Source organism: Mobula birostris, chromosome 6 (genome assembly GCF_030028105.1).
Source record: "Mobula birostris isolate sMobBir1 chromosome 6, sMobBir1.hap1, whole genome shotgun sequence".
Taxonomy (NCBI): Eukaryota; Metazoa; Chordata; class Chondrichthyes; order Myliobatiformes; family Myliobatidae; genus Mobula; species Mobula birostris.
In genome coordinates, this window is record NC_092375.1 from 27,125,929 (window position 1) to 27,144,773 (window position 18,845).

General features: G+C 40.5%; 1 protein-coding gene across 1 annotated transcript in view; it reads right to left on the reverse strand.

Moving 5' to 3' along the window:
• Positions 1-2,681: 2,681 nt before the first annotated feature.
• Positions 2,682-18,845, reverse strand: part of LOC140198881 (interferon alpha/beta receptor 1a-like) — a 33,219-nt gene continuing 17,055 nt past the window's right edge. The window contains exons 4-7 of the mRNA XM_072260066.1: positions 16,457-16,620; positions 13,356-13,491; positions 11,317-11,474; positions 2,682-5,955 (exon numbers count right to left, since the gene is read on the reverse strand). Coding sequence (XP_072116167.1) covers positions 5,689-5,955; positions 11,317-11,474; positions 13,356-13,491; positions 16,457-16,620 — 725 coding nt within the window. The 3' untranslated portion in view covers positions 2,682-5,688. The remainder of the gene's footprint in view (positions 5,956-11,316; positions 11,475-13,355; positions 13,492-16,456; positions 16,621-18,845) is intronic.

An 18,845-nucleotide genomic window follows, 5' to 3' on the forward strand; every position in this document is an offset into this window, starting at 1 on the left:
GGAGGCACATGACAAGATAGGCCAAAGTCAGCATGGTTTCCTGAAAGGAGAATCCTGGTAACCTATTGCATTTTTTGAGGAAATTACAAGTAGGGTCAACAAAGGAGATGCAGTAGATGTGGTGTACTTGAATTTTCAGAAGGCCTTTGACAAGGTGCTACACATGAGGCTGCTTAGCAAGATAAGAGCCCATGGAATTACAGGGGAGTAACTAGCATGGGTGGAGCATTGGCTGGAAGGCAGAAAACAGAGAGTGGGAATAAGGGGATCCTATTCTGGCTAACTGCTAGTTACTAGTGGAGTTCCACAGGGGTTGGTGTTGGGACTGCTGCTTTTTATCGATGTATGTCAATGATTTAGACTACGGGATTAATAGATTTGTGGCTAAATTTGCCGATGATACAAAAATAGGTGGAGGAGCGGGTAGTGTTGAGGAAACAGAGAGCCTGCAGAGAGACGTAGATAGTTTAGGGGAATGGGCAAAGAAGTGGCAAATGAAATACAATGTTGGAAAATATTATGGTCATGCACTTTGGTGGAAGAAATAAACGGGCAGACTATTATTGAGATGGAGACAGAATTCAAAATGCAGAGATGCAAAGGGACTTGGGAGTCCTTGTGTAGAATATCCTAAACCTTAACCTCCAGGTTGAGTCAATGGTGAAGAAGGCAAATGCAATGTTGGCATTCATTTCTAGAGGTACAGAATATAAGAGAAGGGATGTGATCTTGAGGTTCTCTAAGGCACTTGTGAGACCACACTTGGAGCACTGTGTGCAGTTTTGGGCTCCTTATTTTAGAAAGGATATACTGACATTGGAAAGCGCTCAGAGAAGATACACAAGAATGATTCCAGAATGAAAGGGTTACTGTATGAGGAATGTCCGGCAGCTCTTGGGCTGTGTTCCCTGGAGTTCATGAGAATGAGGGGGGTATGTCAAAAAACATTCCAAATGTTAAAAGGCCTGAACACATTAAACATGGCAAAGTTATTTCCCATGGTAGGGGAGTCCAGGACAAGATGGCACAACTTCAGGATTGAAGGATGTCCATTTCGGACAGAGATGCGGAGAAATTACTTTAGTCATTGGGTGATAAATCTGCGGAATTTGGTGCCATGAGCAGCTGTGGAGGCCAAGTCATTGGGTAAATTCAAGGCAGAGATAGATAGGTTCTTGATTAGCCAGGGCATCAAGGGTATGGGGAGAAGGCAGAGGAGTGGGGAATGACTGGAAAATTTGGATCAGCCCTGATGGAATAGACTCGATGGGCCAAATGGTATTCCACAACTTACAGACTCACTTTCAAGGACTTGACACTGATGTTCTCAGTATGTTTTTTTTCCATTTAGTATTTGCACAATTTGCCCTCTTTTCATAGAGGATATTTTTCAGTCTTAGTTATGTAGATTTTTTTCATAAGTTCTATTTCTTAATTTTCCTGTAAACACCTGTAAGAAAATGAATTTCAAGGTGGAATATGGTGACATATACATACTTTCAATTTCCTTAACTCAGGAATAATCAAGAAATAAGGAATTACTATTTGGCATGATTCAGAAGATCATATTGGTTTACCAACATTCTATTCCAACAATAAGAGACATTGCACATGGGTTTTAGCTGTGGGTGTAGCTTCCTTTAGGAAGCACACAAAGGCTTGTCATGTAACAGAAGTTTTCAAAAGATTCATTTGTTATTAATGTATACAACTCTGCAATTCTTCAATTCTCTGGGTAGCTATGAAAGAAAGGCAGCATGATCATCAATCCCCGAATCCCATCTCCTCACATAAAAAAGAACAAAAATGGAACGGGCACATCAACCCCCAAATCCTCCCTCACGCACAAAACCTGAGCAAAACAGATCAGGAACATCACCCTCACCCCCAAATCCCTCCTCCCGCACAACAGAAAAAAAAACGGATCAGGCACATTGACCACCCCCAAATCCCTCTTCCTGCAGAGAAAACAAAAATTGACAAAACTGATCAGGTACATCAGCCCCCAAATCCCCCTCCCGCTCAAAAAATACCAGGATCAGACAAACACATAATATAAAAACTGTGAGATTGAAACATATAGTCTATTGTCCAACGTCCACATCCAAAATGCAGAAAAAAAACCTGAGCACACTCTTAAGGCGCAGCAGCAGACACTCCCCTCTGTTTAGAAGTACAGTGGGTTTAAAATGGAAATAATCTTACGTATCTGACTCTAATGAGAGTTAGGGCATGAACACGTTATAGGAAGGATGTGAAGACATTGGTCTACACTGGTCCTTAATGCATCATGTGGACCACAAGGACTACGGCCCGACATCAGGAAATCCCAAAAACATAGGCAGATACCATGGGATGAGGATATCGCAGCTACTATGTAGCACAAGAGCTTTAGAGCAAACACTGATATTGCGATTGACTATTCCTTTAAAAAAAAATTGTAGCAGTCTTGGGATCTTGGGAAATCTATAACCTCTGGTCATTTTATGGGAAAATTGGGTATTTGTGGAAGTATACCTCAATAAGAAGTGGAAAATTTGATATTAAAGAGGACAGACTACCAATCACATGAAACTGTAGTATTAATAAGTTAAAACCTGCAGTTAATCATTTAACAGAATTCAAGAGTATGATCGATGCATTAGACTCAGTCCAAAAAAACTGGGTTTCAATGAAGTTAGTATTAATAAAAAGACAAAATATTTAATTTTCAATGAGACTATTTCAGGTTTGTTCATTACATTTTCAAAAAAACACCAATTTCCAAGTTTTTTTTGCTCTCTGCAGTATAACACGTTACAAATATAGTGCAAAACAAATGTAACAAAAATATAAGACACATTAAAAACAATATTCATCATTATTGCATCCATCTGGGTCAGGAGCAGCAATAAGGCAAGATTTTTGAAGATAAAGCCTTTTGCATGAAACTATTACTACTAGATCTGGACTATTTTCAGTAGAATAGAAAATACAATTATTGTTCCTTCGTGAGAAAAGAACTGGGCGTAGAGAATTCATTAAATGAAGAGATGAATCTCATACTTAAATTATGTGATCATAAATTCCATAATTTGCAGGTGCAAATGCAGCATGTGGAAATTCTACCAACTACAAGGTCCTATGAAAAGAACATCTCAGCCCATTACCTGAGTGATGCACCAGCGACTGCATCAATATCAATTCTATTAGACACTGGAGCAGAATTAGGACATTTGGCCCATTGAGTCTGTGCCACCATTTAAAGCATGGCTGATTCATTTTCCTTTCCACTCCATTCTCCTGCCTTACTCCTGTAACCTTTTATGCCTGACATGAAAAATCTACCAACTTCCGATTTCAATACACTCAGTAACCTCACCTCCACAGCCACCTGTGGCAAAGTATTCCACAGATTCACCACCTCTCTCTGGCTAAAGAAACTTCTCCTCATCTTTGTCCTATATGGGCGTCCCTCCAAGAAAGGGACAACTTAAAATTCATTATGCTGTGGATGCCTACTGTATATTATAGTTGTATTACATATATAGTATATAGTATATTGTATAAGTTGAGATGCATTTGATATTGAGTTGGCATTTATAGCCAAGTAGAGAGGTGTTGTGTATTTAATATTTCAGTAATATTTGAGTAATATTGTAAATATGTTATTTGATTACATATTCTTGTTCATTACAAGTTATATGTAAAAGTATGTAAATGGCATGTCATACCACCACGTCATACACAAAGTAAAAACGAAGTACACACATTTATCTCCCAGCTCCTGGTTTCAATTAATTATAATGTTTTGTAACTTCAAAACATAGCACATGCTATCTTCAAAAGTTCTCCAAAATTGAAAATATGAACAGGAACATATTTATTCCTTATATCAAGGACTTAAAATTCTTTAGGCATTAAATTGTCCAACCCTGTATCTGCAAATCAGTGCGCAGAAGGGAATCAACAACGGAATTCACAGAATAGCCCAGAATAGGAGGCCACTCAACTAACAACCACTCTACCAATCCTTTAACAGAGCCATCTAGTAAATCCTGATAACCCGCTTCACCTTTCTGTAAAAGGTTCTGTGAATTATTTCTACCACCAAAAGATTTGCTCTAACCTGGCTTAACACTACAAATGAATCTACTTCCATCACCCTACAGGCAGTGCATTCCTGATCATAAAAGACAAATACTTTAATTAATTAAAATGCAGATGTAAAATATCTTGGCATTTTCTCCTTGGAGTGATGAGAGGTGACCCGACAGAGGTGTACAAGATGATGAGGGGCATTTATTGTGTGGACAGTCAGAGGCTTTTTCCCAGGGCTGAAATGGCTAACACAAGGGGGCATAGTTTTAAGGTGCTTGGAATTAGGTACGGAGGGGATGTCAGGAGTAAGCTTTTCCACACAGACTGGTGGGTGCATGGAATGCACTGCCGGCAGCGGAGGTGGAAGCGGATACAACAGGATCTTTTAAGAGCCTCCCAGTTAGGTACACAGAGCTTAGAAACATGTAGGGCTATGTGCTAGTGAAATTCTAGGCAATTTCTAGAGTAGGTTAGATGGTTAGCAGAACATTGTGGGCCGAAGGGCCTGTAATGTGCTGTAAATTTCTATGTTCTATGTTTAATATCTTAATTACATTAACACTGAATACATGGCATTATTGCATTGCAATGGCATACCCTACAGCCCTATTTATGCTACCAGCTTGACAACAGGATTGCAGGTAGCACTGTAGTAGCTGTGTAAAATGGTATAAAAATACAAATGTTACTTAAGAGCGAAAACATTTTTACCCACGTGTCTATTTGAACCATGAAAAAGGCCTGTTATCCAACTAGAAGCTTTATAAAGCGCTGGGCAGACCACATTTTGGGTATTGTGAGCAGTTTTGAGCTCCAGATCTAAGAAAGAAGAGCTGGCATTGGAGAGGCTCCAGAGGAGGTTTATGAGGATGACCTTGGGAATTGAAAGATTGATGTATGGGGGAGAGGTGGGGGGGGGAGCTTTTGATGGCTCTGGGCCAGTACTCGCTGGTGTAAAGAAGAATGAGGCGGGGGGGGGGGGGATCCTCATTGAAAGCTACTGAATATTGAAAGGCTTAGATAGAATGGACGTGGAAAGGATGTTTCCAACAGTGGATGAATCTAGGACCACAGGGCACAGCCTCAGAACAGGAGGACGTCCCTTTAGAACAGAGGAGCAATTGCTTTAGCCAGATGGTGGTGAATCTGTGAAATCCATCGTCACAAGTGGTTGTGGAGGCAAGGTCATTGGGTATGTTTAAAGCAAAGGTTGATAGGCTCTTGATTAACAAGGGCGTCAAAAGTTTCATGGAGAAGATGTGAGAATGGTGTTGAGAGGGATAATAAATCAGAGATGATTCGAATGATGGACTAGACTCAATGAGCAAAATGGCCCAATTCTGCTCCTATGTCATATGGTCTTAGATATTCAGTCTAAGTGATTTTAATCTACATTGGTATTTCAGTTCACAGAACTGAGAAGGAGAGACAACGTTCTAAAACAAATTTGCATTAAAATTTAGAAGCAATAGTAATTAAATAAACTTAATAGCAACACTGACCTCATACATGCAAACCCACCCAGTGGTACATGGCAGTTTGAGGAAATACTTAAAAATCAAAGATGGGACACTCAGATGGAGAAGTTTCAGTTTAATAGTACAAAGCCTATGTTTGTAAATCGAGTTTTGTGAATGTCCTTTCATTAAAATCTTCAGTCCTAGAACTTTCTGCATTTGAAAATCGACCAGAATCTGCACTGGTTTGACCACTTTGATTTTGTTGTTCATTTTCAATATTTGAAATAAAGGAATCCGAACAGGAGCTCAAGCTGTTGTTTTCAGTAATGACAATGAGCGGATCACAACATTCCTCAGAATCTTCCACTGACGTCAGCACGTGGAATGGAGCTCTTTGAGATGATTCACTGAAACACTGCAAAAATAACAAGGCCAGAATGCGTTATTTCACACAGAGACATAGTTGTGACTTTCTTGACCCCAGACCATCCCGAAATGGTTCAGAATCTACAACATATGTCTTGAAGTCTTAAGGTTTAGTCTTAAATTTATACTAAATTATGAAACCAGTCTTAAACTCACATATAGCTGATTATAATTAAAGGCTAATGAAAAGGAATAATAGTAATCAAGGAATGTGCATTCCAGAGTTCTCAAAATACATTTTTTAACAGATAAATGCTTCACTAGAAAATTCTCATCCATGGTGTTGCAGGTAGTATGAGATTATACAAGTTTTATAACGCTGCCAACTAAAGAAATAAATAGGCAGTGTTTTGGGAATCAAAAGATTGTTGATAAAGATGAAAATGTAATACAGTGGCAAATGAGAAAGACATTTAAAGGTTAGAGAAGTAGCAATTTGAGATGGGGAATTGTGGGGAAATGAAGGAAGTGTGCCTGAACATTAGATAAATTGATGAAACCAACTTTCATTGTATAAAACAAAGAAATAGTGGAGAATCAATAGTCTAATAACATAAGGAAAAGGTATTGGAGAAATGAATGGACTAGTATTGTTACATGGCCAAAAAGCATCTCTCTGTACTTATCCAAGTTAAAGAATAACTGGAAAAGTAGACAAGGGAATGGTAGATGAAATTTATCTTGTAACATTAAGCAACTTTCTTCACTGTCCACCATACCAACAATTTTAGTGTCATCTGCAAAGTTATTGATCAACATTTTCCTCCAAATTATTAATACATTAGACATACAGCAAAGAACCCAGCACCAATACCTGTGGTGCAGCATCAGTCATTGGCTTCTAATCTGAAAAATATCTCTCCAATACCATCCTCTACTTCCTGCTGTCCAAGTTGCATGCCATCTTGGACAATATCTCCCATCCACCACATAATGTACTGGGTGGGCACAGGAGTACATTTAGCCAGAGACTCCTTTCACCGAGATGCAACACAGAGCGTCATAGGAAGTCATTCCTACCTGTGGCCATCAAACTTTACAGCTCCTCGCTTGGAGGGTCAGACACCCTGAGCCAATAGGCTGGTCCTGGACTTATGTCCCAGCATAATTTACATATTATTATTTAAATATTTATGGTTTTATTACTACTTAATTATTTATGGTGCAACTGTAACGAAAACCAGTTTCCCCCGGGATCAATAAAGTATGACTATGACTACCACTAAGCCAATTTTGTATCAAATGGCGAGCTTACCCTGGATCACACGTTCCATCCTGCCACACCAGCCACCCTGCAGCCTTGCCAAAGCCTATATGGACAAGATTAACCACTCTGCCTCTGCCCTTTGGTCACCTCTTCAGAGAGAAAAAAATTCCTCAAGGCACAAAGCCAAGGTGACTATCCCTAATCAGTCCCTGCCCTTGCAAATGTAAATAAATCTTGGCTCGCAGAATCCCTTCCAATAATCCCTCAGCAACCTGTAGTTTCCTTGTTTATCATTGCTGCCTTTCTTAAATAACACACATCATTAGCTATCCAGCAGTCTGGTAGTTCACCCATGGCTAACAAAGATATATTTTTAAAAAATCTCTGCCAGGGCCACAGCAATCTCCATACTTGCTTCCTATAATATCTTAAAATACACTTAGTCAGGTTCTGTACATTCATCCACCTTAATGCAGTTCAGTAGTGACGAGCTACAGTAAAGTCAAGGTTTCCTTTGTAGTAATTTAACTAGTGAAAACTGGCAATCAGTGGGGTGATATCCTCCTTCTGTAAGATGCGAGAGATCAGGGAGAAGTCTGTTGTCCCTGGCAACTACTACACATTTGTAGGAAGTTCACCTCAGATTCATAGGATCAGTTGAAGCGGAAATTGGGCTCACTTGCTGTTGGAGATGGGAGTTATAGGGAGGTGGTCACACCACAGGTTCAGCCAGATAGATGGGCAACTGGCCGGAAGACACCCTCTGTCTACTCTCCCTCTCTTAACTACTATTAACATTTTGGACACTGTTGGGGAGATGACCTCTCAGGAGAAAGCAACAGCAGCAGCCAGATCACTGGCACCACAACTGGCTCTGTTACAGAGCAGGGAGTTTGAACTCTAGGCACATACCTGTGACAGGAGCCTTTGCAGAGGGAGTAACAGACAGGTAGTCCTGTGGCTGCATGCAAGATGGTGTATTGCCTTCCTGGTGCCAGGGTCAAAAATGTCCCTCAGTGGGTATGGGCCATTCTCAAAGAGGAAGACAGGCAGCCAGAGGTTTTGATCCATACTAATGATAGATGGGAAGTGGAATGAGGTCTTGCAAAGTGAATATACGGGAGTTAAGCAGAAGGTGAAAGAGCAAGCTCTCTGGTGTTGTAACTTCATGATTACAACCTGTGCTACATGCTTGTGAGGTTAGGAATAGGATGAAAAGACTACTCAATGTGTGGCTCAAGAGCTAATGAAAGGGCTTCAGCTACTTGGACTACTGGGATTTATTCAGGGGCAGAGGTGACCGGTACAAGGACGGATGCATCAGCAAGGGAGACGAGGCTGAGTACAGGGCTACGGTAGGAAACTTTGTCACATGGTGTGAGCAGAATTATCTGCAGCTTAATGTGAAAAAGACTAAGGAGCTGGTGGTAGACCTGAGGAGAGCTAAGGTACCGGTGACCCCTGTTTCCATCCAGGGGGTCAGTGTGGGTATGGTGGAGGATTACAAGTACCTGGGGATACGAATTGACAATAAACTGGACTGGTCAAAGAACACTGAGGCTGTCTACAAGAAGGGTCAGAGCCGTCTCTATTTCCTGAGGAGACTGAGGTCCTTTAACATCTGCCAGACGATGCTGAGGATGTTCTACGAGTCTGTGGTGGCCAGTGCGATCATGTTTGCTATTGTGTGCTGGGGCAGCAGGCTGAGGGTAGCAGACACCAACAGAATCAACAAACTCATTCGTAAGGCCAGTGATGTTGTGGGGATGGAACTGGACTCTCTCACGGTGGTGTCTGAAAAGAGGATGCTGTCCAAGTTGCATGCCATCTTGGACAATGTCTCTCATTCACTACATAATGTACTGGTTGGGCACAGGAGTACATTCAGCCAGAGACTCATTCCACCGAGATGTAACACAGAGCGTCATAGGAAGTCATTCCTGCCTGTGGCCATCAAACTTTACAACTCCTCCCTTGGAGGGTCAGACACCCTGAGCCAATAGGCTGGTCCTGGACTTATTTCCCAGCATAATTTACATATTACTATTTAACTATTTATGGTTTTATTACTATTTAATTATTTATGGTGCAACTGTAACGAAAACCAATTTCCCCCGGGATCAATAAAGTATGACTATGACTATGTTACATCTGAACTGGAGTGGGACTAATACCCTCGCAGGGAGGTTTGTTCGTGGAACCTGGAAGGGTTTAAATAAGTGGGGCAGAGGGTTGGGACCCAAAGTAATAGTACATCAGATGAGGAAAATATAGAAGTTAAAGCAAGCAAGCCCAGTAAGGCAGGACAGTAGGGGCTGGAAGGGGAGTGGGGAAAATCTGTGGTTAACTTTCATTTTAATGCAAGTAAGGCAGATGGACTCAGAGCAGGGGTCACAACATGGGATAATGATATTACTATTACAGAAACATGGCTGAGTGATGGGCAGGACAGGCAACCCAGTGCTCTGGGCTACCAGTGTTTCTGGCATGACAGGAATTGATTTGAGAGGAGTAGTAGAAGCTGCATTATTGGTTAGGGAGAACATCTACATAAAGGGAGAAAGCTTGCAGACATGTTCAGACCAGCCAAAAGGCAGGTATGGAAACTCCAACGCACGAGGAGTGTCAGAGGCTACAGGGAGTAGTGAACTCATCCAGTTTCATCAAGCTCTCCCCACCCTTGAGGTAATCTGCAAGAGGTGATGTCCAGCAGAGTGGCATCCATCATCAGCAACCCCTACCATAGGGGCATGCTCTCTCCATGATGCTGCCTTCAGACAAAGGGTACAGGACTCTGAAGATCCACACCTCAAGGTTCAGCAACACCTTCTCCCACACTGTCATTAGGTTCTTAATCTGACCTGAAAGCCCCTAACACAGCCTCAGAATACATTTATTTTTCTCTCTCAATTTTGCACTAGTGTTGGTAAATGTTTAATCTGTAATTTGTTTTAGAGAAAGTTATGTAGAATTTATGTTAAGCTAATTCCACCACGTCAACTTATGTTTGTCATGGTTGCAAAGTATTGCTGTGCTGCTGTAAAAAGCTGATTGACCTGACATTTATTATACATGGCATTTGTATCTATGCCATGACAACAATAAATTTAAACTTCAAACAATGCACAGTTTATTTCACATTTCATAATTAAGCATCTGCAATGCTTTGATTTTGGTTTTCTGAAATATCAATGAAGGGCACAACCAATGATCATATTTAACATTATTGGATAGGGAGTATACATTGCCCTTTCAACACACGTCAAAGACCTGCTGTGTTCACCAGCAGCTTTGATGTGTGCGGCTTGAATTTCCAGCATCTGCAGAATTCCCCGTGTATACATTGTCCTTTGATCAGAACAACAGGCAATCGTCTTGCTTTCCTGTGAATGGAACTATAGGATCTTGTATGCCCATTGGAGAGGGTAGCCACCAATTCCAAGGTAATATTTTGTTCAAAAGTAGTAGGTCCTCAGTAACAAACATCAGTGCAAGTCTAGCCCGGAGTGATAAGTTCAAGTCTCTCATGGGTTAAAACCCTACATGCCTCTATTTCAGAGTTGAGCTAAATCAAGTTTGACACAAGGTAGCTGGGATTCTACAAATAACTTTGGTTTTGCTCCTTTCACCACTTCCTGGTTATTAGAAATAAATGTTACAGGCAATATACTCAGTGTTTTGCTATGTTATCCTTGGACATTAGCTGGGAGATGACCACCAAATGGATTAAAATTATCCTAAAAAAGTTGGAATTTGACCAGAATATATTTTCACTAAAGTGCCTGAAAATACCTTTATAATCTTCAGTTTACAATATTTTTAGGTGAAAACATTGCCATGCACTTGCAACCAATGTATTAAACAATAATTTCTATAAGTTTTAGTAATTTAATGGGCACACTGGAAAGTTACATTTTGGCCATGATAGAACTCAGAGTAGATAAGCCCAGAGGTATCTCACAATAAACAGTCCACCTCAAAACTCGGAAGCACGGAAATAATTCAAAATAGACGAGAGGCAAAAGGGTACAGTTAATGCAGCTTCCATAATCTCTAAACAGTTTGTACATGACCTTTGAGCTTTATTTTCCTTTTTAAGATCACCGGGGTAAAGGGTAGCCAAATATGAAAGAGATTACATACCTCTTGTAAATGTTCTGGCAGGGTGTGTGGGGGAAACAAGGCATACTTTGTACATCTGTACATGTAATGTACACAGAAGGTGCATCCTACCACTCCAGTAAAAACCACCACTAGTGAAACAAGGAAGCCTATACCAATCAGCCACTTGGGAGTACCACCTGGAGAGAAAAAAGAAAATCAGATACATGAATAGTGGTGCCTTTTCTCCTGTTTATAGCTACTAGTTAATGTAAACAATTTTACAGCAATAAGTAATGTCACACCCCACTGCCATTAGATTGTTTGTTCTTCACCACAGACCTTCCTCCAGAGAGGAACTGGAAGGTAACATTATGGACATAGCAAAAGAGTCCGCTAGCACAGCGGTCCCCAACCACCGGGCCGCAAAGCATGTGCTACCGGGCCGTGAGGAAACGATATGATTTGGCGATAGGAGTCAGCTGCACCTTTCCTCATTCCCTGTCACGCCCACTGTTGAGCTTGAACGCACGCGAGGTCATTACCCGCGCGTCATCCACGTCAGCGCGGGAAGGAGATCAACTCCTCGAGCTCGCAAATGACGGCGGGTTGAAAAGTATGTTTGACATAACATCTCTGCCGGCATTCTGGATCAAAGTCAAGGCTAAATATCCTGAGATAGCCACGAAAGCACTGAAAATGTTGCTTCCATTTCCAACATATCTCTGCGATGAATGCAACAAAAACTAAATTGCAGAATAGACTGGACATAAGGAACCCCCTTCGAGTATCGCTGTCTCCCATCACCCCTCGATGGGACCGTCTTATTGCAGGGAAACAAGCCCAGGGCTTCCACTGATTCAGCGATATTGGTGCGTTGCAATGATTTTATATGCTCATATGGGGAAAATATGTGCTGTGTGTTTAATATCCAAACGTCACTTAAAATGTTATGATGCTATTAATTTATAAGTGACTTATATAACCATATAACAATTACAGCTTGGAAACAGGCCATCTCTGTCCTTCTAGTCCGTGCCGAATGCTACTCTCACCTAGTCCCACCGACCTGCACTCAGCCCATAACCCTCCATTCCTTTCCTGTCCATATACCTATCCAATTTTTCTTTAAATGATAATATTGAACTTGCCTCTACCACTTCTACTGGAAGTTCGTTCAACACTTACTTCAGCTCCCCTGATAATTGACTTTTCACTATATTCATGCGAGGAAAATATGCGCTGTGTGTTTAAGATTAAATTCGTTAGATAAACCCTTTTAGAAACAAAATTGGGTGTATTAGCCACTTATCACCTATATTCCGGTCGTGATTAACACCCCCCCCCGAACAGAATCGCCAAGAACGATTTGTAGAAAAAAAATTGGCATGTACACGCATGCGCACACAGGTGCCCGCGCAAGGTTTCGTGGTCATTGTAGTCCTTCTCGGGGTAAACACAACGTATTTGACTGCTACTCTTGTCCGTTGGCAACCCTACCCCCCCCCCCCCCCAACCAGGTCGGCCGGTCCGCAAGAATATTGTCAATAATAAACCGGTCTGCAGTGCAAAAAAGGTTGGGGACTCCTGCGCTAGCATGAAGAATGATTTAAAGACAGAAACAATAAAACTGCATTCCTCACATTTTCTTTTAGATTCTTCTTTAATATTACAACTAACAATTTAGCTAATAAATATTAAACGGAGTCACATTTCTTTTGAAACAGAATAGCTTGAGCTCCTGGATCACTTTATTTTGCCAGTCCAGCAACATCTGCTGCAGGTAACCATGGACTAAATTTCCAATCAAAGGGCCATAAAGGAAATTGTGTTGCCATAAGTGATACCATGTTTTCTTCCATAAAATAACAGCTCTAATGGAAGCAAAACCAAGTTTCATCATTAAGTTGTGCTGGACATGTGACAGTGGCCTGTTCTCTCTCACAGGCTGGTAACAATATATGATGCAGGTGCACAAGAAGCAACCGAGTGAAAGACACCAAATACCAAAGGTGAGGGAAATATCCGTTAAAGAATACTACACAGCAATGTTAGATTAAAAAAAATTATTAAAATCATACCGCCAGTCCTCTTGCACATAACTGAACTATTCAGTCCTACTCTGCTGAAAACAGAGCTGAAAGCCAAAACATGCAGACAGTATGTGGTCCAAGGCTCAAGCTTCAAGACCACCAATCTGTTTGTGCTGTTTATCACCTGCAAGTTCAAAAATTAAAACAGAATAAAGTATTTGGTTTAGCAGTATATGAAAGTCAGGTACCTACATTTAATTTGGTTAGGTATAATTAAGTTCACTTCCAGGAATACTGCATTTTAGTCCATTTTAAAGAGGCTGATTGTGACATTCCAGTCTATGTTTCATGAACCGTGGTAAGAGATAATAATGAATTGATTTAAAGTATGGAAAGGTTCTAACAGCCATTTCATGGAAGTATAAACACGAAAAAGTCTACAGATGTTGGAAATCCAAAGCAACTGGAGGAACTCAGCAGGTCAGGCAGCATCTATGGAAAAGAGAAACACTCAACTTTGTGGGCCAAGACCCTTCTTTAGGCCTGAAAAGGGGGAAGATGGCAGAATAAAAAGTTTGGGGGAGGGAAAGGAGGATAACTAGATATCGTCAGGTGAAGACAGGCAGGTTGGAAAGAACCAATCCTCATAGTAGGATCAGATGTGGAAAGGATGAGCAATTCCAGGTTCCTGGGTGTCAAGATCTCTTGAGGATCTAACAATGCAACTATAAAGAACACAAGGCAGTGGCTATATCTCATTAGGAGACTGAAAGGATTTGGTTTGTCAACTAAAATGTCGAAAACTTCTACAGATGTACCTTGAAGAGCATTCTGACAGGCTGTAGCACTGTCTGGTATTGGTGGGGGGAGCGGGGGCTACTGTACAGGATTGAAAGAAGCTACAGAAAGTTGTAAAATTAGTCAGCTCTATCTTGGGTACTAGCCTCCGTTTTATCCAAGACATCTTCCACGAGCAGTGTCCATTATTAAGGACCCCCATCTCACAGGACATGCCCTCTTCTCATTGTTACCACAGTCAATGATTCAAGAACAGCTTCTCCTGCTCTACCATCCGATTCCTGAATGGACACTGAACCCATGACCACCACCTCACTTTTGTTTTTAAATATTATTTGTTTTTGCACTACTTCTGATCATATATATATATATATATATATATATATACACACACATACATACACAAATACACATATATACACACACACATTTACTGTAATTGATTTACTTATTTTTTTCTATATCATGTATTGCATTGTACTACCGCTGTTGTTAAGTTAAAAGAGTGTACGACATATGCTGGTGATATTAAACCTGACTCTGATCTCATGATTCCTTGTTCTGCATTATTTATTTTGTCATTTATAGTAATTTTGTGTGTTTGCACTGTACGGCTGCCCACAAAACAACAAATTTCATGTCATATAAAGCAGTGATAAGAAACCTGACTCTGATTGTGATTCAAAAGACGAGCAAAGCTAAATTCATCTACTAATGTGATTTTCATTGGTCTTCAATATACCTTGTGGAATATTCTGAAGACAGCGGGCTGGAGAAGAAGGAATCTGACGCATGGTCGAAGAGCTGGAGGGCAGCATGAATGGATAATGGCTTTTGGTTGTTGTCAGTTATCAACAACATATGCTAGTTAGTTTTCTGATACACTAATTTACACTGTTTCAACTCGGCAGCTAGCAATATTTTGAGCAACTAAAAAAGGTAGATTAATACAGTCATTGAATATGAAAACCTGACACCAAGACAAGAAATGGTAGGAATTTAACAGAGCATGCTAACATTTTCATCAAGATTCAATAAAACCAAGTCTCATCCTCTTAACTTTCATACCTTATAACAGCAGCAGCAACAGAACTTTTACATTATTTATCATTATTCATTTAATAAACAGCAACAAGCATCTAAGGTTAGTCAACAGAAACTATGTTAATACCATACAGACAAAGAATATCAGAATCGGGTTTATTATCACTATTATCACTGGTTGTGAAGTGTTTTTTTTAAAAATAGAGATCAGCCATACCTCCATGGACCCTGTCTACACTTCTTGCTGCCTTGGTAAAGCAGCCATCAGGATCATGGCCCCTAACACCAAGTACATTCTCTACATTCTCTCTAGTTTCAACCAGGGGATGCAAATACCTGGAAGCAGGGACCACCAGACTCAAGGACAGCTTCTATCTTGCCATTATGAGATTATTGAATAATCCCCTAGTACAATAAGATGGACTCTTGACCACATGACCTATCGCCTTGCACCTTACTGTCTGCCTGCACTTTCTCTGTAACTGTAACACTGTTTATTTATTTTATTTAGAGACGCAGCATGGAGTAGGCCCTTCGAACCACATCCCTGATTCAACTAGCCTTACTACTGGACAATTTACAATGACCAATTAGCCTGCCAATCAGTATGTCTTTAGACTGTGGGAGAAAACTGGAGCACCCAGTGAAAACCCACCATCCAGCAGGAGGGCGTAAAAACTCCTCATGATGACGTCAGATTTGCCCCCAAGATGAAACAGTGTTGTGCTAACCACTACGCGACCGTTGCACCCAAATATACGGCATTCTGTTATTGTTTCCCCTTTGCGACACGTCGTTGTACTGATGTAATGAAGTGACCAGTACGGATAGCAGACAAAATTAAAATCTTTCTGTGTACCTTGGTACTTGCGACAATAAACCAATTTGCAATATTTGGAAACTGAAGTCACCCACGGCAACAAACCCATCACATCTTTCCAAAATCTGCCTACTTACATATCTGCTCCTCTACCTCCCCACTATATCCAAATCCTGGAAATGTCGTGCTGGAGTCACCTGCCCTTCCTTTTAGACTTGCTTGACCTAACATTAACCTTCACCTAACCCCTCCATACACTGACCTGTTATGTTGGTTCCCCTCCAATGCCACACAAAACTAAACTCTCCCAAGTAGGAATAGAAGCCTCCCTACATCGTGGGAATGATGGCTGCTGTACAACTGCAGTTTTGGTTTTACCATATATTTAAAAAGACATTTGCATAACACACAGGAAGCATTGTTTTACGTTATATTGCAGAGACAGACAGTTATTCTTTGGAGAGCAATTTTGTTTCAAATTACTTACATTTGTATTTTCATAAGAATTTTCTTTCCAGTAGGTTATCCTGTACTGTATATCTTTATAGAATGTTTGTATAGATGCGTTATTTGACATCAGCATCTCGGAAATTTCAATAGTAAGTGATTCCTTGTCTGATTCCACATGTATTGAAGGAGGACCAATTTCATCTGTAATTTAAAATGAATTATAATTCAATAACCAAATGCAGAATATGAAACAGGATATATAAAAATAAAGTAGGTTTGTTTCAGAAAATATTAACTAAAAAAAATTTGAATCTAATTATCTAATTAATCAGATAAGCCTACTATTTAATGCCCGATCTTGGCAGATGAATCATTTCAGATAGTAGTTTTCAAATTATATCAACAATCAGAATTGCTTTTATAACAGGGTATTAAACTGAAATACTTACTGCTCCCACAGTTACTCTCTGACTTGGCACACATTTTCAACACTTTCTGTTTACGTTAAAATACTCCCACAAGTTTTCAATGAGGTCATATGGTTTCACGTTTAACAATTTTATCAGATAAAGCAACTTTGGTGAAAACACAATATTTAACAGCAGGGTATCTAGGGCAAAAAAAAAAATGGGGCCAGTTTTCTTCCTACATCACACACACAGAGTGAAATTCTGCTTGTCTGGGTGTTTTTTTTTTAAGATCACCCAAACATTTAATGCATTTTTATTATTGCAACAGACTTCACACTAACAGGTTCACAATCTTGCATCCTTTTAGTATTTATTTCTCATTACTAGCTATTTGGGAATACACAAGACCATAAGCTATAGGAGCAGAATTAGTCCACTTGGCGTATCGAGTCTGCTCTGCCACTTAATCATGGCTGATCCATTTTTCCTCTCACTGCCAACCTCCTACCTTCTCCCCGTAACTCTTCATGCCCTGACCAATCAAGAATCTATCAACCTCTGTCTTAAATATAAAGATTTGGCCTCTACAGTTGCCTGTGGCAACAAATTCCACAGATTCAGCACTCTCTGGCTAAAGAAATTCTACCTCATCCACATTCTAAGAGGATGCCTCTCTATTCTGAGGCTGTCCCCTGTGGTCCTAGAATCTCACACCATAGTAAATATCCTTTACATATCCACTCTATTGAGGACTTTCAACATTTGATAGATTTCAATTAGATCACTCCTTACTCTTTAGAATTCCAGTGAATACAGGCCCAGAGCCATTAAACGCTCTTCATTTGACAAGCCGTTCAATTTGGGAATCATTTTTGTGAACCTTTTAACTCTCTCCAGTGTCTGCACATCCTTTCTAAGATAAGGGGGCCAAAATTGCTCTCAATACTCCAACTGAGACCTCACCATGCTTTGTAACGACACAACATTACATCCTTACTTTTATATTCTAGTCCTCTTGAAATGAATGCTAACATCATATTTGCTTTCCTCACCACCGACTCAACCTACAAATTAACCTTTTGGGAATTCTCCACAAGGACTCCCAAGTCAATTTGCATCTTAGATTTTTGAATTTTCTCTCCACTTAGAAAATAGTCTACTCTTTTATTTCTCCTACCAAAGTGCATGACCACACCCTACATGACACTGTATTCCATCTCCACTTCTTTGCCCATTCTCCTAATCAAGTCCTTCTGCAACCTCTCTACTTCCTCAAAATTACCTGCCCCTCCACCTATCTTCGTTCGTCTGCAAACTTTGCAACAAAGCCATCAATTCGATCATCCAAATCATCGACATATAATGTAAAAAGAAGTGGTCCCAACACAGACCCCTGTGGAACACCACTAGTCACCACTAACCAACCAGAAAAGGTTCTTTTCATTCTCACTCTTCGTCTTCTGACAATCAATCATTGTCTTATGCATGCCAGTATCTTTCCTGTGATGCCATGGGCTCGTAGCTTGTTAAGCAGTCTCATGTGTGGCTCCTTGTCAAAGGCCTTCTGAAAATCCAAGTACACAACATCAACTGATTCTCCTTTGTCTATCCTGCTTGTTGTTTCTTCGAAGAATTCCAACAGATTTGTCAGGCAAGATTTTCCCTCGAGGAAGCCATGTTGACGGCAGCCTATTTTATCACGTGCCTCCAAGTACCCCAAAAACCACATCCTTTACAATCGACTCCAACATCTTCCCAACCACTCAGGGAATATTAACTGGCCTATAATTTCCTTTCTTCTACCTCTCTCCATTCTTGAAGAGTACCTTATCTGCCCATCAGCTCCCTTTGGTACTCCTCCCCATTCCCTTTCTTCCACAAGTCCATAAGCTATAGAAGCAGAATTAGGCCATTTGGCCCATTGAGTTTGCTCCACCATTTCATCATGGCTGATCCATTTTTGCTCTCAGTTCCAATCTCCTGCCGTCTCCCCGCATCCCTTCATACCCAGACCAA